Source organism: Mastacembelus armatus, chromosome 23 (assembly GCF_900324485.2).
Source record: "Mastacembelus armatus chromosome 23, fMasArm1.2, whole genome shotgun sequence".
NCBI classification, from domain to species: domain Eukaryota; kingdom Metazoa; phylum Chordata; class Actinopteri; order Synbranchiformes; family Mastacembelidae; genus Mastacembelus; species Mastacembelus armatus.
The window spans coordinates 10,977,503-11,003,369 of record NC_046655.1 but is presented as its reverse complement, the minus strand read 5'-3'; the positions used below and the strand labels follow the sequence as shown (position 1 = coordinate 11,003,369).

The 25,867-nt window shown below is 39.7% G+C and overlaps 1 protein-coding gene across 1 annotated transcript in view; it reads right to left on the bottom strand.

Annotated features, from left to right (window-relative positions):
• Positions 1 to 25,867, bottom strand: part of snd1 (staphylococcal nuclease and tudor domain containing 1) — a 145,817-nt gene that overhangs the window by 38,445 nt on the left and 81,505 nt on the right. The window contains exon 17 of the mRNA XM_026326508.2: positions 16,209 to 16,397. Coding sequence (XP_026182293.1) covers positions 16,209 to 16,397 — 189 coding nt within the window. The remainder of the gene's footprint in view (positions 1 to 16,208; positions 16,398 to 25,867) is intronic.

The following is a 25,867-nucleotide window of genomic DNA, read 5'->3' as shown; positions in this document are numbered from 1 at the left end:
TCGTGTTTGTTTCACTTGCAGGTATCTGACTGCTGCTTGTGCTGCTGCTCTATAACTGCAGCCAGACGTTAGAGCCACCAGACTACCAGACAAAGAGAGAGAGCGGGGAGGGGAAGAAAAGAGAGACACAGTGATGGGTAAAAGGGAAGAGTGGCATGCCATTAAGCTCAGGCTGAAAGGACAAGTTCTAATAATGAAGGCCAAACTGAGAGAGATGGCAGGTTAGGCTGACCTCAACAAGTCATGAATGACAAAACCCACTTATAGCCCAGTGAATGACAAGTGACTCCAGTGGTAATGTGATGAGGAAAGGTTGTGCTATTGCTGTACATGGTGACTAGCAGAACCACATGAAAAAGGCTGGAAGAGTGCTCAAGCATGTGCGGGGGAGATTAGGTCTGTTCCAATTTCCATTTTACAAATCACTTCTCTCTTCTACAGTACTTTCATTCTCTTAATCTTCTATGCCCATTTCCCTTTCTCTTGCTCCACATCAGTAAGCTTAGGATTTCAGTCCATTGATTTACCTTTCTTCTTTTCCCAACACTAGACAAAAAAATGATTATTCAATAAATACAGAATATTTTCTCTTTATGAAAATTATTAACATTGGTTTCTTTAGCAAGTTAGACCTCCAACCAATGGACGCAAAAATGCCTGGGCCTGAAACAGAAATTTCTGGTTGTAACTGAATTGTTGCAGCAATTCACTGGTGGCGAGCCTTAATTTTCCATCCTGGCACACCAGACTGATGGAAGAGAAGCTCTTTGGCAGTTGGTAAGTGCAGCGCTGCTTCGGAGAGTTAAGTGGTCTGCTGATTAGCTTAGTGCCGATTTGTCTGAATATTTCTAATTTAATGAGGAGTGTGACAGCCTATAAAGACTAAGTAATGGTGCTACATTCATAGTCACACATACTTAGCACAGGTGGATGAATACACAGACAGATGGATGACTGAACACATACATAGCGCCAGAACGAGGGGGTGAGTGTTAGTTTGAAAACTGATTAAAGGTGGCAGTGTGTCAATTCTAGTAGTGTGTGTGTGTGTGTGTACGAGACAAAAATCGCCACTGCTACACATTATGCGCATTGTTAGCAGTAGCTAAATTTATCACCACAGCCTAGTGTTTTAGGAAACAAATGCAAATACAAGTGAAAATGAACACAAAAGGGTGTTTGAGCATAACTGTTGGAAAAAAAACATTCATAAAACAGTTTAGAAGAAAAGTGTCCAATACTCAAATCCAAGTTTTCACTGAAGTTGTTTTGAAGTGAATCTCTAAAAAGTTTTCTACAATTTGAGAAAATATGTTTTATTTCCACTGTGCTACAATGTTAAAAATATTACAGTCCTGTTATGAATAAGCTGACACACACAGAATGGAACATCGTGAGCATGGCTCGACAGTCTGTCTAAGAGACGAGGCTGTTCTGCCCTCATAACATCTGGCAAACTGTAATTCTGAAATAATGCAGCTATTAAAAAATTGCTTAAGTGCAGAGTAATCTTAAGCAGCCTTATATATTAATAAAGACTGCTCTCTTTTCTTACATGGAAACTTACATAGTTCCATTGTTAATTCATTACCTAATCACAGTTGGAGAACAATTGAAATTAATAGGAGCATGTTATTCATAAGAGCTCGCTTTGTAAATCAATTTATCCTACATTATATACCTGATTAGTCCCCTTTAGAGAGAATGGCTCATTAATACATTCGAGGGCACGTTTTTCTCTTTTGGTCTCTGTGTTCACTTTAGCCTTTTATTAGAAGCTGACATCAAAAGGTTTAAAGCTACACAAAAGAATAAAAAATGGACAACATTAACTTATGATTAATGTTGTCCTGTTTAGATGCTAGGTCAATGAGCTTTAATCATACAACACAATAAGAGACGCTATCAAAGAAAAGAACTGGAACATCAGTGAATGTTCAATATTAAAGTTAAAAACTGCCAAAATTACTTGCACTAAACCCAATTATTCTGGTAAGAAATTATAACACTCTGAGTGCCAACATCTCACCAAATAGTGCTTTCTACTTCAGCATTCAGAGTTTCCTACATACACAAGATATCCTTATACAGTAAATAATGACGGCTGACGTGTAAAAATAAACTTGATTCTGAAACTTTTTGCTGGCAGAGAAGCTCTGCAGCTGCAACATCACTGGGAAGAAACCAGAGATCTAAAGAAAGACCTGATTGTTGTAAACATTAAGATGTTAAATAACATGCTGTTACTTTTAAAGACATACTGAGCCAACCACAAAATACTGGTGAAACATTACGTATTCTGATCTCACAACCACTGACATTAGCACACTGTGTGCAGATGGGGGTTTAGCCTCACTATAAAGTCTATTATAATCTAGTAGAATACCACCAAGGCCCACAAAATTACAAAATAAAATAACACAATAGGCGTAGCACTCTGAAAGAAACAATAGAAAGCTTGAATAAAGCAGCTTGTTATGTATTTCATTATGAATGATAGTTGAAAGTTACATGTTGCCACTGATTGACAAGTGAAAGGTTAATGGCTGATGACTATATATACACAATGGCTTTCATTAAAAAAAAAAAAATCCAAATAAAAAGCTATAATGGCCATTTCAGTGAAAAAATATCACAATAGTAAATATCTCTTTTCTCCTTTCTGCTGCTAAATACACATTCCATCATGTCCAGCTCCAGCTTTTCAAATCAATACGAAAAGCTGGCAATAACTGACAAGGGGATGGAGTAAGATAAATCCAGATAAACCTACAACACGACTTGACTGACTAACTACAATGAGGTAAAATGACCATAATGTACAGTATGTTACCACTTGACAATCTCCAATTCAAAGGGGGCAACCTCTTTGTGAAGAAAACATCTTACATCCATCTTGTCCTTTTGGACAGTCAGTTGAGTGACAGGTATCAGTTTGGACCAATTACTAAAGAGAAAAGCCATTAACCCAATGTAACCACCTAGACCGGATGTCATGGATGTCAGCAACCACGGTTTAGAGGGGTGGCTGATGGGGCATTGACTGTGATGGCTCACCTTGCTGGGCCAGACATGGTATCTGTATAAGAACTGATTTACGATGGTGGACCCTGTAAACAAGCTTCCTTGTCATTCCTTCCCTGCTGTTCTTATATTTGGATATAATGCATGGCAGCCTGGCTTCATGAAACATACAGTACACACACTAATTTTAAAGAAGAAGAAGAAGTACTACTAGAAATCGCCATTTCTATGCTGAACACTTTCTGAAGCCACCTGTTCAAAAACATGTATGCGCTCAAAAGCGTGATGTTAGCCTTGGGAGGAATTGGTCCAGGTCGAGCTATGATGTTGCAGCGCAATCATACCTGCCACAGTGAGCTAATTCAATATGACTGCATATGGCCCTCCAAGGCCACACAAATAACACAATAGTAAAACATGTCAGCTGCATACAGGCCTATTTGACAAGTTGTAAAAACTGAATTAACACAATGACAGTAAAACAGAGGCAACTTGTTTAACATCCAAAACTAAGATTTTTAGAAGCCAATCTTTTTATAACTAATTGTATATGTCTAATATTACTCGTCTCTGGATAACATTGTGATAAGACAGCAATATATATTTTCTTTTAGGGAATTTTAGAGGGCAAACTGAAGTAAAACAGACTCCATGCAGGTTTTTCTGACAGATAAAATAGATGACAATGAAGAGGTCATATGGACCAGTATGTAGTAGTTCTATGTTTTCTTGGTTTGCCGACAGTAAAAATTGTGGCTTCTTCATTCTAAAAGAATCTGAGCCACTGTTCATATATTAAACACATACCAAACCTCAAAGAGATATTAGGCTAGGACAGATGTAGGTTGCTGAGGCTACGGGCAATCTGGACTTCAACATTTGGCTGCACTGTCCACACCTGGAACCCAATCAATCCTAATCTGCTTAAAAAAGAATATTAAAAAAATAGCTGTCCAAATCCATGACCCAAACCAAACCACACTGAAGAGAAAGAGTGAAAGCAAGAGACGGATATAGGGATGAGTCTCTCGGATGTGGTTACTTAGCAAGTAAATTATGCATTAAAACCGCACAGGTGGTGCGGGAGGGGGGTTTTAGGTGACGGGAGGGAGCAGAGCAGCTGGGGAATTCATAACATAAATGCAAGAGCAAGCGGAGGAGAGAGGAGGAAGAAGAGTGAAATAGATACTCCCCAGCTTCATATCACAGCCAACAGATGTTCTCCCATCAAAGAGGCAGCAGACAGGCAGCAAGGCTACTCAACCCAAGCTTACACAGCTAATATGACCTCCTTATGCCGCCACACACACATGCAGGCACAGTGACACATACACGACATGTGAGGGCTTGGAAATGACCTCAGGCCATTGTGGTAGCAACTTGTTACACTGCTTAAATTGACAGAAATTGATCCACTTAAGACGTGTGTTGGGGTGGGAGCAGTTTTATCAGCCTGCTGACATAGTACTACTGACAATAAGCACCAACTTGTACCTGACAGAAAGTGGCGGTATGTACGTTTAAGGGGGTAATGGTGTTACCATGGAAACAGGACGTGTAGGTGCATATGTAATCAGGGGCGATATGTGCACACACAAACCCACACCTGTGCCAACCTACTCAGCTGGTATGGAAAACCAGAAATATGATAGTGCTAACCAGAAACCGCTCACTGATCTCTCTCTCTCTCTCTCACACACACACACACACAGAGACACACAGAGACACACACACAGACGCACACAAACCTTCCCTGGAGACAGTCACTCCAGCACACAAAACCTAAGGTCAAGTGGCCTGATTTTTTTTTTTTTTTTTTTTTTTTTTATTAAACATGAGTGGGTCTATATGTGGTTATTAAAAGATGATCAACCCAAGCAAGAGGTCATCAGAACCAAACAAAAGCAACACTAGGGAATAAGAACTCAATTAAAGACCGACTAGCCGCACGTGTGAGGGCACGCGATGCAAACAGTCAATTGGCATACAGGGCAAAGAACAAGAAATGAGACAGGAAAGAGAAAGAATAAAAATTAAATAAGTTGTAGGTTGTGCACAATTATAACCTTCATACAAACAAAGAGATTGAGGGTTGTAGAGATTGACCCAAGCACTAATTTAGAGGTTCCCTTGATTTGTTTGATTACCATATTTGCTTGTTTGCACTGATTTTGCCTTTGTTTGTGTGATCAGCCAGATGACTAACCACTGTCAGTGTCCTTGTCCTTCACATTTGTTCTCTATTGATTCCACCCTGCAGCAGCCTTTCTTATGACCTTGATGCCAAATGGGCGAAGTGCCGCTTCTCTCTATAAATACACCCACCTGGCTACACACCACACAGGATAAAAATGGGATAGAATTAACAAGGAATTCACAACATTTTAGCCGACCCTATGTCTCTTGCTGTTCCTTTCATCCTCCCTCTATAAGATACGTTTATCAACTCAAGCGGATTACTGTACATCAGAGCTCATTCCCTGTCTGATCGATAGGAATTACAGAAGACCTTAAATGAATAAGAGGAAGAGGAGGAGGAAGAAATGAGTGGGTATAAAGTAGAGTGATTAGAGAAATAGGACTACCTCAATGTTATAATGTACAGGTATGCAATTAAAAAGCAATTAATCAACTTTTTAATTAACAGCCTAGTGTAATGGGTTTGCACAGTGTTGCCATGACAACTGGTTTTCCAAGGTGTTCTCTCTCCTCTCCTGATCATTTTTCTCTCCGATCAGACCTTGCTCTATTGTTCAACTACCTCTGCTTTCTCCATTAATAAAGAACAGTAACAAAAACAATAATAGAAGTAGGATGGACCCATCTGGGTGGTGGTGGTGGTGGTGGTGGGTTGGAAGCTGGTGGGAACTAAGGAAATGAGAGAGGTTCGGGATAGCAGAAAGTGACAGAGGTTAATATGGCTCTGCCAACGGTAAGTGAAAAAAGAAGGAAGAAGAAAGAGAGGGAAAGAAAGGAGGAGAAGAGGGGTAGGGGAGGAAACTAATTCTATAAAGTAATTTTATAGGGTTAAGGCTACTGTAATCTACATCTGCAAAGGTATTGCTACTGTATAATAGCTCTACAGTTGTAACTTCTTGAATTGCATACACTGGAGGTATTTTTTCATATTTTCATCTTACATTTTTTAAGTCGGCACCATAAAGAAGTCTTGAGATGGGTCAGAAGAACACAGTGGGTAATTCCTTTACTGAAGTAATGGAGGTGGAGAAAAAGAAGCTGAATGCTTTGGCCTGATCACTACATGGCTTGCAGTGGAGTGCCACACTAAAAGAGTACAGGGATGCAAAGGCATTGCTCAGCATGTCACATCTAGTAATTTAAAACTTATTTGTACTCTAAAACATTTCCCAATTCCTGTTTGGGAATGAGGTAGAAAAAGAGAGGAGCGCACAACAGCGTGAATCAGAAAAGCAGCGGGAATCAGAAAAGCAGCAATGACGAGAGCCTGTTTATGCAACTGTGGCTCCCTAAGGCATGGGAGAGAGACAGAGAGATACTCTGTAAGATGCACAAAGACACTCAAAACTAGCAGTGGTTACATTCTCTACATTTAGAGTGTTCTGCAGGATAGCCAGTCAGGAGACTGTAACCTGGACCAACCTAAATTAAAGAGGATGCTGAAAAATAAATGAAAAACTTTCTTACAATGGAACTGTTTAAAAGAAAGAGCTACACTCATGAAATTCATAATACTGGATAGGTTTAAAGTGTCAAATTATATATACTGTAAAAATATATGTGACTCAAACAAAAATAAAAGCTAGAAACGGAAACTGAATTGAAGAAGAAACAAATTGTCAAAATATTTCATACATCTGTGGAACGGGAAAGAAATAAAACGATTAAGCTAACGGCCCCTCTGAATAAAATGATAATCAAACATGACAGCATAAATCACATACAATCCAGTTTGTCAATCCTCAAAGCAATTTGGCAATCCTTCTGATCCTACATCTCTCCCTGTTTCCTTACATTCATCCATCTATTCCTCTCTCCACATGTCACAGTACTCCAGGGTTGACAGCCCATGGAAAAGGCCCCATCAATTTTCTGTCAATGGCTGACAGTTTTTAAGGTGTAATAAACATGTTGAATGCCTTACAACAATCCAGCACCTGTAATTGAACTAAGGTCACTTGAACATAATTTATTTGTTTGGATAGTGTGACGATCCCTGTGATTTTTCATTTCATGTCTGTGAGAGACCACTAAAAACGGTAAAATATGAGTCACGTCATCCCTGTGCTAGTGGAGCATGACACACGATAAGGGAAAACGCAAGCACAAGTAAATATGAAAACAAATTGCATTTCTTTATCAAACATTCCCGCCAAGACAAATGAACAGGAAAAAAAAAAGTGTCCCGCAGAGAGGAAACTGCAGGGACCCCATCTTCTTTTTGGCTGCTCCAGCTGGAATTCACACATCAAAGATGTGCCTTAGTAAGAATACTATTGGACAGTAAAAATGGACTTTGCATTTCCCTCACAAAAAGAAAGAGTGCATGTGAAGTAAGAGGAGAACAATATATATAATGTCTAAATCAGGGCTTAGATTGGAAAACTGTAAAAAGCAGGAGAGCTACAATGAATTCCGTATAGAAAGAGGTTAAATTAAAGACAAAATGATGGCAAAAGGGGAGAAAAATGGGGATGATAGTGTGTAGGTACTAAGGAAAGAGCAAATAAATTAGAGAAAGAAACAGTGGGGAAGAAGTAAGAGAAAGCAGTGGGGGGACATGATGAGGCAAGCAGGGGAAAAGAAGAAGAAAATGCATTTTGGAGTGGAATCAGCTGCTCATCCAAAACCAGTCTACCAATGTGTAGTGAACTCTGTGCCTGTCAGCAGCTCATAAAGAGAACTGATGAGCTTATGAGCAGCATCCACACTGGCTATAAGCTTCTCTCCATTCTTTCTAAATGATCTGATCTGCCTCAGCCTAGATGAGACGTTCAGTTAGACGAGAAGTTTAGTTTTTATTGGACTAAACTAAACAGCAAAAACAACGATAGTAATAATATTTAGGTAGCTCAGAAGAGTCTGATATAAATGCATGTCATAGTTGTTTTAAGTGACAAGAGGTCACTGTCACCAAGGTTTGAGCTTTATGGTTTTAAATTAATAAAATCACAACTCATTAACTCAGGCAAGGTCTGAAAATCCCAACTAGCAGACGGACCATTTTAATGGTGCCCTCAAGAAACAAATATTTAGCATTGCATTAGATGGCAGAGAAAAGTGGGGAAGCAGGGAGGGGAACAGTAAGGGAGGGTTATTTCACTGCCGACCCATATTAAATGGAGTTAAGTGTGGCTCCAAGCAGAGGCCCTAAAAAAATGTCAAAGTGTGTGCAAAATGACTACACCACACTCATCTTTATTTTTAGAACACTGTTTTCTTCCTTCCCCTGATTAAACAAGGACGATTAGAAAAGGACACCTGAAGCAGGGCGAAAATGTGCAGACTTCATGTTTACACAGCATTTTCTTGATGACTCCAGAAACACATAAATGTTGGGCATCTGTAGGGGGAAGTGTTACAGAATATTTCCAAGGATGACTAGTTTCAGATAAAAGCATTTAAGTAAACACCCATAATGCTGCATCAATAAACAGACATTTCTTAAGGTAATAACCATAGTTGCAACTGGCTAACCAAAGCTCTGAAGTCCAAGGTCAAATATGCCTGAATTAAAATTCAAGGCTCATGGCCTCTATTCCATGCACTCATTCTGGAGTAGAGGTAGAAAGCAGTCAGCCTCAACCAGTTCTCAGCAAACCAAGTGGAAAAATGTCTCCTTACAGTGTCCCAGGAGGGACACACCAGAAAAAAAGAACAAATAATCCACTAGCCCAGCTTCAGTCAGTGCATGTCCTTCACACTCCCTTTCATCAGCTGAGACGAGGGAGAAATTAGAGCAGAGAAGGAAAGAGAAAAAATAAGAGGGAAGCCCAAAGATATAAGAAGCAGTAGCTACAAAAATGAAAAGCAAACAGGCAGACCTGGGGTTTAGTGTTTTTCTATTATGGGTGGTGAAGCTGAGCATGTGTTAATCAGCCATAATGTAAAGCACTGTGTTAATTAACATTATGTTGTCTGCCAGCCTTCCAATTTTTTGGCCCTCTCTCCTCCCATGGCTTCAATCTGAGAGCAGAGTGAAGAGGTGGAGGGGTAGGAAGGACTGTCTGAGTTACTTCTGCACTGATGAACCAGAGGCAGCAACAAACTTGCCCCTCAGGACCTCTGCTAAGAGCCCACAAGATTCCTGTGCATGACTGGAGAAAGGGAAGCACAAAGCCAAGGACATAGAGACAAATGCATATAAAGGCAATAAATATGCAAACAAATTCAAGTTAAAGGAAATAAACAAAATGATGGCCAGAAAGGACCACATGCACATAGCAGTAATGGCAAAGCAGCACAAATACACACAGCAAAAGTGTTCTATTAAATAAAAAGGCCTACTTCGTGCTTATATGCTTCATCATGTGCAATATTTCATCTGAGAGTGTGTGTGTTTCCCAAGATTGTCCTGATGTCCTTGCGGCTGGATGCATTTTCCTGATGACATTTTCAAAGTCAGCGTGTAATCTGTCAACTCATGTAAATGTATAATACAGCGCACAGAAGGTGGGAGTGCTGTGACGGACACGCCTCATTGAGCGTGTCTTACAGTTTTTAGTTGCTCATCAAAACAAGTTTACATGAGTCATTTTGCAGGTGACCACCATGTGCACAAATGCACAGCCCATGTGCCAGATGGAGAACCAAGCAGATAAAGATCGAAAGAATGTTTGCATGTGTATTCACACAACTGCAAGGTGAGCTTACAGACTGCTGAATTTGCAGCTTGGAACTGGCGAAGAGGAGGATGAAGACAGAGAGAGAGAAACAGTGGGTTGGGGTGTAAATAACACACACATCACTGGGTCCACTGATCTCTCTCCCTGTCTTCCTGTCTCTCTGCCTCAGGGCACTGAGGGTCCAGAGTGCTGTCTACGGTGGAGAGGGGAGGGCGGGTATCCCCAGAGACTGTGTGCATGTGTATTCCTGTGTCTGTGCTGTTGGCCTGCACATGCTCAAAGTGTGTTTGAGTAAGCTAGAAAGAGACAGTGAGAGTATGGTGTGTGCATGTGTGGTGCCTCCCTCCATCTGCAACCAAGTTTATGTGTGTACGGATGTGTACACAGTGAACTAAGAATTATGTTATGTAATCTTTTAGCCATACGAAAAAGCCTCCATCAGCTCTTTCCCTTTGTGTGGTGAAGGCAGGAGTAAACTCTCACACAGGCAAACAAACAGCCAAGTAAACAAACACAAAGGATGACACGCAGTCGCACACTTGTACAAACATCTGCACACATTGTGCACATGAGAATGCAAAGACATAATGCAGGTAGCCTGAAGCCTGCAAATATGTGGTATCTACAGTAACAGAGCACAGTCTTTTCTCCATCCTTTCTAGAGATGTGAGGTCTCACACAGGTCATCTCTCCCATTGTGGCCACCCTGCAGGCAATAATGTCCCCTTGCTGTGATCCCGCTGTCCTCTCACACTTGCCAACAAACCTTGCAACCTTCATCTTGCTTGTGTATTGACATACAGGCAATGGGGCCAAATGTTCTCTCACTGAACGTGTTGATGATTTCCAGCATGACAGAGGGTCCCCAGAGCCTCTGATCTGGAAGATGTTAGGCTATGCTGTGTCATACAGCACTGTTTGGTACTGGGTAGCTTTTTCAGATTCTTAATTACACCTACACTGATTAATAAAAACTTATTACTTAGATATTGGTAATAGTTTTCTTATATTATTACAAAATGATAACATGGACAGACCAAAAAAAAGTAAAAAGAAAACCTCAAAACTGATGCCAACAGAACAGGTTGATTAGATTAAGATCAAGGGACCAGACCAGGTAAAGTGTCTTTATTTCTTGCTCAATGACCATCCATTCAAAAAGCTAGGGGGCAAATGCAAACAAGCTGTGCATGTTTGTGATACTGACAATACAACCAAAGGTGCAAAGATATTCTACTAGATCAGGTAATGCTTCTGTTATCTCATTATCCAACTCCAGCCTTACAGGGAAGAGTGCACATGAAGAAGCCAAGAATTCAAAGAAGCAAAAAGTTTTCTACTGGTACAACTTTTAATCGAGAAACCTCTCTGGCGTTACCTGACACATTATAAAGGAAAGTTGGTTTCATGTACCCATCGACCATACAGTCTCAATTTTGAAAATTAACAAAGGAGTTACCAAGATTCTAAGACCATAAAAAGTGATGCAGCAAGGAGCTGGGCTGGACTTTTCTGTGATGGGTGAGCTAAGAAATTAGCATTTTGCCCCTAACAAATAACTTTTTCCTCAGTCTTTTCAAACACACCTGGGGCATTTCATTTTCATCCAGGGATGAGAAACAGTTGTGCCAGACTTCATTTGTGTTTCCTCTGACAGGTATCTAGCCCAGCCATTACCTGAATATAACTATGTAATTGGACATGTCATGGCTGGTCCTGTCTTAACATCATATATTCTCTATTTGTTAAATTACAAGACGGCAAAAAAATTGACAGCTTTCACTGGTATAGTTAAACAGTTACAATCATCATGTTTGTCCCATCATGCCTGATGTCTCCAATTTGTGTGAGAAATAATAATTATAATGATTTCAATCTCATGGTTTGAAGACAGCCAGTGACTAACAGCAAAACGGCTGAAGTTGAGAGGAGAAGATTTGCAAGAGCAGCAAACAGATTTGGCTAAAAGATATCTAACATAAAGAGGCAATGATTTGATGAGACTGAGCAACACAATGTCCCATTTTGGTATTTCACTTTAAGCCTTCAGTGATGAGCCACTTTAGTATTAATCCAGAGTTTTTTCCATGATAATGCCTGGTGACTGCCACAAGTCAGTTCACTGTAAGAGGCCAAGAAGTACGGGAAGGGAAGAAAAAAAAAAAACTGTCACCCTAAAAGAAAATATTCATAGAAATGCTAATATTGGAATTGGACAGAATGCTAACTATAGCTAACCCTTCAGAGTGCAACCAATCCAATAGACCTAAACTTCCTCCAAGCTTATTTGCTTCACTAAAAGCCCAATTATCTCAATTCATCCACAGCATGTTCCTGTTAAGCCAGGTGTGTGATTTGCTGACTGCTGTGAAGACATGGCTTAGATGGGAGGACAGGGAGATGTTGCTTTTTGCACACTCTTTGAAAACAGAAAGAAATCACAAATAAAAAGCAAGTGGGATGGGGGTGAGCTGAGATGTTTGCCTTGCAAGGCAAGTCAGTTGACCCTTAGAGAGTGAGCCAGAGGCAACTAAAGTGAAATAAAAGGGCAGAAATTGCAACTTTCTGATAAAATCAGACATGCTTACAATGCAAATCCAAGTGCTGTGATTAGCTTTGCAGTACAGAACTGTTTGGTCTGAGCCATGTGTTAATAATGCATGCTGCACAGTGACAGTTAAGTCAAATGGATTTGCAAAAAAATAAATAAATACCACATTAGGTATTTTAATCAGGCTCCACCACTCATCACTGAGTCCAATGTCAAATTTATGCTTCTTCAAAAGCTTGGACGAGTGGTGTTGATGGATGGGTGAAGGATAAGGAATGGCAGCACCGGAGCCTGGGTTTATGCTTCCAAGGAATTTTTCCTCTCATAAAGGGTACATGTGATGCAGCGGCCTCATTCACTGTGACCACAGTTCAGGCCTTAAAAGGAACCATCTTGCATAACCCCAAAACTGTAAGAAGCTAAAGGAAACAAGGGCATGACTTAGGTCATTGAAGAAGACATAATCTGGTGAAAAGGGAGGCATTCAAAGATGATTAGCTGAAGGAGGACAGAAAAACAGAAGGGAAACAAGTGAACAGGGGGAACCATAGGGATGTGAGAACACTAAAAAGATTAAATGAGAGACAGAGGCCTGTGAAGAGGGCTGAGCAGAATCGAAGGCAAGGGGCGGGCAGTGATGAAAGGAGAAGGCTCCCATGACATGAAATATCTTTAACTGGGGTTGTCACATTCTCTTCTGTTCTCCACTTGCTCCCTTTTCCATCTTGCTCTCGACCACTGCATGACCCATCAGTGTGTTACTCTCCTTCAAGGTTGGGTAATTACTGCAAAAAAACACCCTGCTCAATGGAAAGCACGCTCTGTTTATTATAGAGGGCCGTTGTTGATTTACCTTTTCATAATTAGGGCACTCTAATTACAAGCATGTTTTTCCTCTGCTGCTTTATAGCTATTAGGTTGCTTTTTTTCCAAATATTCATATGGCTTAATACTTATATAGTTTCCGAATTTTAAAAAAGCCCAACGAGGCACAACATGTGTCCAATCACTGAGAAATCTCCTTGAAAGCCAGCGCCTCTACAGCTAAAATTTCTGCTCTCAATCCACTGTGAGTCAAGCTGCTGCTGCTATCTTGTCAAACGTATTTCTCTCAGCTGCAGCGTGGGAACACTGGAACATCATATGAATAGCTGCAGTGAGCCTTCTCATATTACAGTGACAAAATGTAGTGTCTTTGCAACATGTCTTGTTTACAGAGATGCCTGGTAAGCAAGAATTAGTTTATCTACCCCTCTGAGATTCCAAATATACACAAGAAGGCTTTGCAAAATTAGGCAAGAGATTTAGGAAGAGGGCATGAGCACTGCTTGGCAACAATCAAGTCCATGTTAAAACAACATGAAATTGGTTCATACACTTCACAAGTATATCTTGTAGCTGTCTAATCATGTAAATGTTACTACTGAAGAGCAGGACACACGTTAGAGAGGTCTATGTAAACGATAGCTTAGCCATAAACAAATGTAATAGGCAAAAGAATTAGGAATGTGTGCAGGCCTGCAACGTAAGCCTTCAGCATGTGTGGAGAATTGGGTTTGCTGTAAGGACTGTTCCAAATATTGTTCCAAGAGTTGCTGATATGCAAGATCAAAATATGCTGAGCTCTAGAAAAGGGTCTTCTTCAAACCCTTTGGAAAGCTTCATTTAGAACACAATCACTGTGTCCCATTGGTCTCATTGTAGCAAAAACTCATTCACTTAAGTCACTCGAACTAAGCAGTTTTGGTTCAGGATGCTACTGCAGCAAGCCTCAATCCCCCTCGTTGTCCTGGGTCCCTGCTGGACCACCAACGCAAAGTTTCTTTAATGAGTGTGTGTGTGTTGCCAGAGGGTGTGTTGTGTACACACACCCTCCAAGTCCATTTCATTACAACAACCTTGTTTTCTTCTAGGGACGCCTGACACAGCAGTACCACTGAGGTCTTCCATATCCACAGCCATAGGGACAATAAAGAGAGGGCAATGAGAAGAGAGGAAGAGCAGGAGGGAGATGGGTAGAGATGCAATCTGCCCTGCCTAGCCTCAACCTACACACAGACAAAGACCAGCCAGAACTTCAAAAGACAAAAACTGAAAAAAAGCAAAGCTTTTTTCAAGATGGTCTCTATGGACTAATTACAACACCAAGTCCCACCTCATCTGCCTTCAAGTTGTGTAGCATGCATTCACATACACCTTACTGCCGACGCACTAAATCACACACTGCACTACACACACAAACCAAGCTGTGGTTGATCTGTGCACTGATGCCTGTGGCAAACTAACATCAAACATAATCACGGTCTGTCTGGTTGCGTCAGGCCCCATTCTGCCGTCTTTCCTCTTGGCCCTGTCCGTACTCAGGTTAGCTCAAGTCAGAACCTTGTGGTGAAAGTCAATCTGTCTCAACACTGGAGAGGTTTAGAGAGCGATAGTGAAACTGTCATCAGAGGTGTCAGGATTGTGACTTTTTGCTGCATTTAAATGTAACATGGCAGGGACGGTGTGCTCACATCGCTGGCAAGATTTTTTCCTTTTGCAAATGCAGACAAATGTTTACCATTGAAGATCTTTACCTTTCTCTCACTCACCACTCAGAAGGAAAGCACAGACAGAGCAAAAAAAAAAAAAAAAAATTAAAAAAAGAGTAGAAACACACCGACTATAAAAGAAACGCAGAAGATTCAGCAGACAGGAAGAAAAAAATACAGCCCTTTCTCAGCCTGAGCAATACATCACACGTATATGGGGAGAAAGGGCATTTGTGTCTCCTAAAGAAACTAAATAGGCAGTAGAAAGTGGATGAGAGAGAATGCACAGGAAAGAGAGTGGTGAAAAAGAAATTGGTTAGAGAGATGAAGAGAAAGATGACAGCTGGCTGGGCACTTCATGCATCTGGCAGGGGTGGCTTGTGGAGCCATAATGAAAATGCAGGGCGAGATCAGGATCAGTGTGAGAGGCCTCCATCCATCAAAGAACTCCCACTGAGAAAAGAAAGCTTCAACGACGATGGCGAATATGTGGCTATTCTCAACCCCAGAAGGAGAATTTTTACAATAGACTAGTTTTAACTAGAGGTACTGATGGCACATTATTCAGTGTCTTCATCAAATTTTTATTGAATACCAATGACTTAGCATTCTTTTTCATCACTAAATGGGTGTCATGCTAGATATACTGATGTGTCCTCCTTTACCTTCATATTTTTTATAGTCACACTTCCTGGTGTGATAAAAAAATGCTAATTTTTGGATTAATGGAAGCCAAAGGTCATGATCACCCTTCCATCAGGCTGGTTGGAGGAGGGGGGGATTGGATGAATGTGTTTGTTTTTTGCTAGAACAAGCAGCTTTTATGTTTTTGCCCCTCAGCTCTGAAGGATCCTCTGCTAATGAACTGCTAATGAACAAGTACTGATGTTGAAGGAGGAAGAGCTAGACTGTCGTGCAGCCAACAAGATATTGCCCATTGCCAGCGAACTAAGAAAGGTCATTTTCAGGTTTATGCAAAATAGTTGCTGTGACAGAAAAGACTTTTTTCCTATAAAGTGAAAAACAAACATGGCCTATGATGGATGACACCTCCTGCACAAATATATCTCAAACATCCTGCAGAAATTAACAAAGGGAAATATGGTATGAATATGAAGGCCATTAAAATGATTGTAGGTGCTTCTTTAAACATTCAGGTTTATGTCAGTTATGGGTGTAGTCATGTGCCTGGTTTTAAAAGTTGGTAGTTCAACAGGATGTACAGTTCAGTAGGATTATTAATGTATGCAGTTCGTGTAGTATCTAAATGGGACCTACCTTTTCTTTCCGCTGTCGGCATGCCTCCTCTGCAGAGATCAGAGTTTTGTAGTAAGCGCTGCGCTCTGCTGTAAAGTGGACCTTGGACAGAGCGTTTTCAACCAGCGCCACCGACAGATTCACACCCTCAATGTGCAGCCAGCCAATGAAGTTCCCTGCTTTGTCCATGCTCTCCACTTCAACCTCCACCTGAACAGATGAACAAGGGTAGGGGGAGGAAGGTGAGAACAAAAAGAGCCTCAGTTTATGTTATTCTCTAATAATTAAGTGGCACACAGAAAGCTCCTGTTTCATTCTGCTGTTCTGGATTTCCCACTGGCCTCTGGTCTTGGTCACCATGGCACACATCTGCACAAACAGTATAAGCTTGTTTGTAATGTAAATCATTTGCAATTAGTGATACCCAAGTCGTAATTTCTTTAAGTCACTGAAATAGCAAACCCTGCTGACAAAGTAGGAAAGATCTCACAACATTGCCCATGATGGACCAAGTTCTGCCTATTCAGGCTAATTATCTATTCATTACATTTTGTTTCATAAGTGATGGACGACCAGGGAAAGAATCAATCGATTTTTTCCTACTCTAAAGCCTCAGTCAGCAAGAAAGTGAGAGGGCAGGTGTGCTGAAGAGATACGGAGAAGTCAAGTGATTAAGACTTGGTCTGCTTAGCCCTGCAGCCACAAGGGAAATCTGAGGGGAATTAGTTTGTAAACTGCTTTGCTCTGTTCTCAGCTAAAATAAATATTTGAATATTAAACTAAAAATTGACGTGTGTAGAGTAGTGACATGCATATAAGTTTCACATTCTAGATTGAGCATTTGGATCAAACCATCTGTAACCTCCAAAAAAGCTAAAAGGCATACAGTACTTGTTACAGTACTATATCACTGCAACAACAAAATGCAACTCTAGTTAAATTTTATCATGCACAAACATGGCTGCCATATAATTTTGACTGTACTAGTCTAACAAAAAAGGCACTGTAGACAAAAAAAAGCAAGAGCACTGGATCTACTTTCCCAGGTCCTGATCATGATACAATGTAAATTCACTCACACCTCATCTACTGCCATATAATTTGCTTGCTCTTATTCTCCTTCCCTCTTCCTTTCCTGCTATCTCAGATACTTACCCTATTTTATCTCTCTGTCTCTAAGTGCAGAGGCAGTTACATAACTAGGCTATTAGAGCAGCACTGGTCCTTGGAGCACCCAAATGTCAAATGGGGAAGTGGGCGAGTGCTGGAAAAAGGCTAGAATGGCTAGAACCAGCTTAACTGTTACCAACTACCACTGAGGCAGCAAATGCAAAACAAAAACAAAAACAGGACTGATGCCTAAAACCAGCATTTCTTGCTAAGAAAATTTCAACTAAAAAAAAAAAAAAAAAAAAAACTCCTCAACTAGAAATGATCTACCCTGCTGCAGTCCTGGCCCTCTGTAAAGAGAAATGATGCCCAGATCCAATTCCAGACTAGAATTCATTCCACGAGTTCTCAATTTAAAAAAGAGAATATTGCAGTGTTCACAGTAGATCCTCCAAAAGCTGCTGATTATCATCACAAAAACAATGGGGAAGTTATAAAGGGCACTCTAGTTGCTTGTGCAGAATGAGTGGAATCCCTCCGGCTATTCATTTTGTCTGATCGGTCCTTTACTTAGCAACACTAAAAATGTACAGTTTCATTGCTTGCTTCCATACTAATGAAATACAATCCTTCTTTAAAAGCTAAGAAGCACCACAAATCCTTCCACATAGATTTCGGTAAGAACACAAAATCATACCTTGAGGTCAAGGATATTCTATCTCTATCCCTTTCCCTGTGTCCAATTTACTTGAGAAAAGTATTTGGTAGATACTACATAAATGTCCTGAATGTAACAATGACAATGTAGAAATGACACAGCGGGACAGGTCAGACGAATCATGCTTTTGATGTATACTAGAAATGGCGAGAGAGACGGGAGGTAACGGGGGTAAACATACGCTGAGTGAAGTTCAATTACTGACAACACACATATGGTCTTGCAGTCTTTTGATCATAATTGAACAAATTATTCTGTGTTCTTTTCCAGAATACTTGCAGGCAAAACTTAATTTACCACATACTGCCAATGGAAAGAAAATTAGCCAGCTACTGACAACAGTACTATAACCAAAGGGTGGGATTACTCCACACAGCTTTAAATCATTAAAAACAGGCCTACTGAGGAATGTCAATAATATATTAGAATACATACAACATTATATGGCCCTATGGACAAATAGCAGCGAAGCCAACAGGCTACAATCACACACACTATTCATACACCAACAATAAAGCTATACACAATGCAAGGTGTGTGCCCTTAGTGAAAGTGCCAATTACCAAATGGTGAGTACAAAGTTTCAGGTGATAAATACTAATGAATGACTTGTAATGACTCCAAATGTTAAAAAAAAAAAAAAAACAGAACTTTTACTACAAATTTTAGTAAATGTATTAGTTGAGCATGACCAATTTGTTGATAAACAGTTAAATGTAACAGCAGATTTAATGTCACATTTATCTTCATAGGGACAGTGTGATACCCAGATTTAAGTAAAAAGAAAATCTAAGTTATAAACCTTGTTTGGCTAAGACCATAAAAGAATTATTAAATAAAAAGAAATTGGCATTTCTTCGGGCAGTGGAGAAAAGATGAAAGAGGCTAATAGAAGGTCAAATGTAAAATTAAGAAAGAAAAATTAATTTATAAAACAGGACCAGAGGCCCAGTTTTCCACCAACAGAACAAGAAAAAGCTTGGAGAGGTTTTAAATCCATGGCAGATTTGCAGAATAATACTAGTGTGGGTACAATATGTCACACTTAACACTAAAGATCTGAAGAGGGAACTGATCACAGCTCATTTATCCGGTGACAGTGACAGTAACAGGGTCATTGCCAATAATGAGAACATTTCACCATATTTTCTTTCTTGGTGATTCCTATTGTACCTTTAAGTTGTTTTATTATTGACTTGTGTTTGTGTTATATTTTTGTACTGTGTTTGTTACATTACAAATTTTCTGATTATATGGGATTATTTTGGAAATATTAAGGTCTGATTTAGATTAATGATTACTCATTGAAAAAATGACTGAATTATTATAATTCTTATCTTCATTTATGAAATGGTAACCACTAAAGTTCAAGAGCTTGATCTGACAAAATTTCAGAATTTCTACAAACACATACACACACACAAATTTCACAGAGTTCCCCCTCCTTTAAAATAAACAGCTTTGGTCACAATGTGGAGAGGACAGAGGAGGCGGAGTGGAAACTGCTTTGAGTGGAGCCCAGATGGTTCCCAGTGGAGGCCTCCTCCGAGCCAAGATGGCTCCCGCCGGAACACAAATGGACTCTGGTAATCTCATAAACGCTGGGATTGTGTTGACACAATGGACAAAAACGAGGTAAAAGCAAAATACACATACACATAAAGCCACGCACGCCTGCGTGCAAGCACATGCACCTGCAGTCATTCACAAGTACAAAAGACAAAGTCATTTAGTACCACTGAAGTGAAACCTGGCCCGAGGGCATGTTTTAAAACTGCAGCAGATTTAATTCACTTAGCTGTTTGAAAAAAAAATAAAAAATCAAAAGACTGCGGTAGGTGACACGTCATGTCAGAGCCATACCCTGCACTAAAGGAAAATGAGCGAACACAGTGGGTTGGCAATTGAAAAGCTGGCAAGCACTGGGATTCACTATTTATCACAATACCTAAGTAAATTTTAAATACCTGAGGGAAAAAAACGAAAATGAAAAAATATGAGGTTACAGAGAACAGGGTGTACCCACGTATGTGTAACAGCCACTTATGAGTACATGAGGTCAAACATGGTACACAGGTTAAAAGCGCAATTCAAGTATTGCTTAATGCATTATAAACTATGCCTTCTCTCAATGGGAAAAGAGAGCAGTGCAAGGCAGAGATTAATCTGCCAGTCAGTGCTTTCAATCATCACTGACGGCACCTCTGCCACCACCTAGAATCGGTGTTACTGCTTATTCAAATTACTGAGATCACGGCTGTCACTGTAGAGAGTTAGGTTTGTATGGATCAAATTACCTGTTCTGATCATAAAGGGTTTAGAGGCTGAGGCTTCAGCAGTAGCAAACAAACCATTTGTTCAGAGTGTTGCCCAGGCTGCTGGTGTGCAGGTGAGTGAAAGCACGAGACTGCGTGTGGGAAAGTGGGTTTGTATGCGCTTGTCAAAGAGAGCCCTGTGCAAATGCAAGCAGTGAAAACGAGGTATACAGAACAGCATCTGGTGATGATTTGGTGAGTGTTCATTCATTCTCATTAAGCAAAAAGGAGGCAGCTGCTTTTATGGCTACTGTACTCTGCCACTTAGCTGAGCTCTATCAAGTCTTTGAGTGTGGTGTGTGTGTGTGTGTGTGTGTATTCATATGAGTAAAATAAAATCTAAGTGACAAAATCAATAATCTTAAGTAGGAAGTCAAATAAAGAAGGGGATAATATTTATGTAGGTGTGTTTGTGCGTACTTGAGTGCTCCTCTGCACATTTGAATGTTAAGAGATTATGTGTTCATCACATTAATGAAATTACGTAAATGTACCAGATACCAGCACAAACAACACATATGACAAGTGAAACAGCTTTAGAGGTGACTGAAGGTGTGTCTGTCTGTGAGCTCAGGCAAAGAAAAGAGATCAAATCTCCTCTAAGCATGAGCAGTGATTCTAAGACCTAGATTGAGGTGCAAAGTGGGGAGAAAGGAAAAAAGGCAGATAATCAGACAATCTCTGCACTTTAGTTCATATTCTACTACCTTAAGAATCATCTGAAAATCAATGGCTCTAGAGCAGTTTTAATTTTGGCAGCTGATTTTAATTTAGCCTTAGTCTTATGACAAAAATGTAGATTAGTTTTAATCTAATTTTTTGATTGGATACCTATTTCATTTTTAATCTGATGTAATTTCAGACAAGATATTATAGTCTTGTTTTAATCAGTGACATGTCAGGTTCATTTACGTCCTGCACATGAGTTTCTGTTCATAAACATGTTTCTTTGAAGAACTGGTAATGTCAGAAGACAGATATATCGCTGAATGCACAAAGGTATACAGGTCAGTGAATAAGACTTTGGCATGTAGACGGTAATTACTTAATATGTATTCATCAGACATTCATATTACTGACTAATTTCAATTACTGAATATGGATTTTATAGGCCCATGAAATGGACCACTGTCCTTTCAACCTTCACATGGGAATCTAAGTAAAGACTGCCTGTTTACTGCTCCAAACCCAGTTAGGCATAAAAGCTTCATTTGGGGATATGAACTGCCCAATATATATAAAAAAAAAAAAAAAAAAAAAAAAAAAATCCATCTTTCAATATTACTTCATATGCTCTGTGGAGTTCCTTTAAACAATAAATGCGCATCCATTACGGAAGATGTACAACCACAACTCTGATCAGATTTAAACCACAAATCAATATTTTGTGAAGGCGTTCCTGTTCGGTGGAGATTATTCATCAAAGCTAAATTGCAAACTGAATCAAATTGTTGAGGGCAAAATAGAGAAACAGACAACTGCTACTAGGTAATAAATACATGATTGGGGTGATAGAGTTGCTTAAGGTATGTGAAAGGGAATTGCTTGGCTCCACAGTCATCCTGTAATTTTGGTGTTTATCTCTGTAAACACAAGAACAATCACAAAAAAGTTTTAATGTGGATGTACTTTAGCTGCGGAATTAAGTGGGATGTTATTGTTTGCAGAGTAACAAGAGAGTAGAAGTAACATCTCTGTACAGCTGTCACTGTTTTGTGAAGGTACACTAACTGTGGACAGTGCTAGTGGGAAAAAATATGAAGCTACAAGTTATTGTCCATGCTGTGTAGTCTTTGCTCGGAAATGGAGAAGATTGAAAAAAAAAAAAAAAAAATGGTGCTGAAAGTAAATATTCCAACACTCTGAAACTTTTTAAACAGAAGCGGGCTGTTATTTGATTGGGGGAAAAAAACAAAAAAAAACACACACACCCACATACAATACAACTGCATTTCCCCTCTAACAAACATCCCACAGTCCATTATCAATAGTGCACAGCCATTACTAAGGTCCATAAACTGCTGTTAATGGAACACAGTAGCATAACATGGCCCGAAAACAAGGGCACATTCCAAATCGCTCAAAATAAACATTAACTCTTTGATTATAGTGATAGCCACTTTTTAGGTGTAGTTATCCGGACATCCCACTGATAAAAGTCCTAACTCCAACAAAAAACACTCTTTCTTAAGTGCTACACTTGTTTAGTACCTATCTCACTGCATCACATCAGGGATTCCTGGGAATAAAATGGCTAAATGTGTTAGCGTGTCACTGTGGTCGAATCGAGAGAGAAGGGGCCAGTCAGTTCCAGGAGAAATCTATAAATATAGATCACCTTTAAAAAAAAAAAAAAAAAAAAAAAAGAGAAAGAGGGTAAAAGAGACAGAGAAGAAAAATGAATTAAACAAACCACTATTGATCACTTAATGGTGTAGCTCAGGCAGGGATGTAAATAGCCTATTAATGGGGCCTGTAATTAAAAATAAAAATCTTCACATGGGGAGAAGTGCTGTGGGCATTGTTAAAGAGAGAGGAGTCAGAAAACCGATGACCTGTGTGACCCCCCCAGTACAAAAAGAAATAAGGGCCAGAAAGGGTAAAACACCACAAACAGTGGTAGAAAGCACTGAAACTACTGCTTTTATTGACATTCTTTGGTTTTACTACAAAGCATTTTGTGAATGTTTTAAAAAACCTCTATACAAATATTAAATGAAATTATTATTATAACTATTATTAGCCTAATAATTTACCTTTTTCCCCACATAAGAAAGCAACCACTGATTTGCTGACACTAAAATGTTACATATATGTTTAAAAGACATTGGGGGAGTTGGTAGCTGCTAAGTCATGTTTCAGGCAAAACACATTCTCCCCCTGAGATAAAAACTGAAGATAATAGCCTGCTGACATTTACAGTTTTTGTTAATGAGTGGATGTCATTCTATGAAAAACATAATACTTTAAAAGTCTGGAGCAACAGACTACTTTATCAGCAATACCAAAACAGGAGGTTTTGGAATGGAGGGGTTCAGTGAGGAAACTTTCCTATTGGCTAACCTAAACCAGTAGGATGCTTGTTGATGTGGGTTATTGACTGTTCCTGCTTTGGTGAGTGTGCAGCACAGCTATAAGCTCTAGCCCAAGGGCCAAACTTCTGGCATTAACCAATTGCAAAGTAGGTTGGTTCATTAACTAACTGGACTACGGGGTCACAACACACAGCTATGTCTGAGATGTTGATCGAGTGAATACTGCAAGGGGGCAACTTTAAAATATGCCATGGGAAAATATGCTGCATTATTTCAAAGTAAGTGCTTATCAACATCTAACATTATGCATCATGAAAATGAGGGAAGGAGCGAGGGACAATATCTGCAAAATAAAAACTAATGGGCTGATCTGGAATACAGATTGGAAAGGCTTAAGACATTGCACACAGTAAACACAGAAGACAGAGCTCATGTTAAAAAAAAAAAAAAAAAAAAGAAAGGCAGCTCTCCCTTTACAGTGTGCTGTAAGGTGAGGATGGGCCTTACAGAATGTTGTCCACAGCGCTCACTGCAGAGCTGAATGGTGCCTCAATTTGCCTGTCTAAACACTTTGGAGGCAGAAGGACCATTTTGGGATTCAGACCATTAATTCCTCACATGCCCAGATTCTACAGTTAAAGCAGAAATTACACTGAGGAAATATCTTTTAGCCGCCACTACAACAAACTAACATCAGTACACTTCAGTATTCCAATTTCGAGTGCTTTACCTCAGCCTGGCCACCTGTCTCTGCAGCAAACAGTCCATCTCTTTTAAATCTGATGAGAGGTAGATAAACTTTGATTGCCAGCAGATAAGACTTCTTGGCTGTTACACAAGTCAAACCTCTAGCTATATCTATATTGATCGATCAATAGAGAAATATATATATATATAGCATTGCCTGAAACACTATAATAGGGACAGCGTGCACACTAGGCAAGTGTTTGTGTGTGTCACTGTCCCAGGGTGATCAATGCAGCTCAGGGGGTTACATGCATCACTGTCGGTGGCAGGCTGATGTCTGTCAGTGGCAGGGTGGGGAAAAGCCTGCTTTTCAGATTGTTAGGGCTTTTAGTGGTCAGGCACACCAGCATGATCCCCACAATTAAATCTACATTACTACATTGACATTGCAAGTGAATAAAGGAGAAGTTGGTGGAAAGGGTTAAGGAAGAGAGATGGAAAAAGCAGAAAGGAACAGGCTGAATAAGTGATATGTTTACAGTTGATGCAGGTAGGAAGCAGTGTTTTTAAATCTATTATACTGGCATCACTTCCCTTTCACTCAGAGATCAAACTAGGTTTGCTCCACAGGGGGATTTCTGAGAAAATATAGATTTAAAACAACAGCAGAAATTGGTCTTCCATGGAGTTGAGCTGCATTTGTGAGGGCCGCTATATGTATAAGCAATTAGATTCCCTATAAGTTTGACAAATCCCAACACAGTGAAAGCTTCAGTGACATTGAGTAATACAAGATCTATGGTGATGTAATGACCCTCAAGAATCAACATCAGTCAGCCTCTCTCTATGGGGCCTAAAGGATGAATGGTGTTAAGATGAAGCGTGATACTGATCCGTTAACACACTGCACCTTGCTGAGCCCTCATGTTTTATTCCATTAGCTGGTTTCTCATAGTTTTGTAACCTCATATTGAATTAAGACCATTTTTACATGTATCAGGTTTGATGGGGTGCAAAGTATATATCATGAAACTGACTGTATTTGACCAGATCACAAGATAAAAAGGAACAACTGAAAGAGTCAGCAAACCTAATCATGCTGAACCTTTAGTTAAATTAGCTTATAGATCCTTTGTTATCTAGATGAGGGAACAGCATAGTCCTCACACACTACAAGATGTAGCTGAGACTCTGCATTGGACCTTAACAGCCTGGTTATTAAAATCAATAACAGCAATAACTACAATCTATCTCATTTTTAAGAGAGGGGTGACATGGCATCCCGGTCGATGAATATTGAGCTACATTTGTAATATTACTAATATCATATAATTCCCTTTAACTGGATGGTGTGTGGCTGCAGATGGAAAAACACAAAATGAACTGGGCTCTATGTTATTGAAAGAAATGTCACTCAGCTTTGCAAAAGTTATTACTTTGGAACAGTTTCCATTTTTGTCAACACAATCTAGAACTAGAGATCAAAATGGAAATAAATGTGGAAAAACTCTTTGGAATGGACACTGATTTCATTTTAAAGCATTTTTCATTTAGTTCCAAAAGGTACATTATGTTCAGGGTTGAGACACCTAGCATCTAAAGGCCCTAACTTATTGGGAAGCAATGAGGGGTAAGTGTCCAAATCTTCAAATCACAGTATGAAGCAATGAAATCTTCGTAGGAGTAGTCAAGCCACATTGAGCACATTCGGGGGTGATCAAAATGATTGGAGAGGGCATTAAACCACATTACCTCTCAAAATGACAGCATTGCTTTCCCACAAATCCATTTATACACACCTTGGAGTACATAACC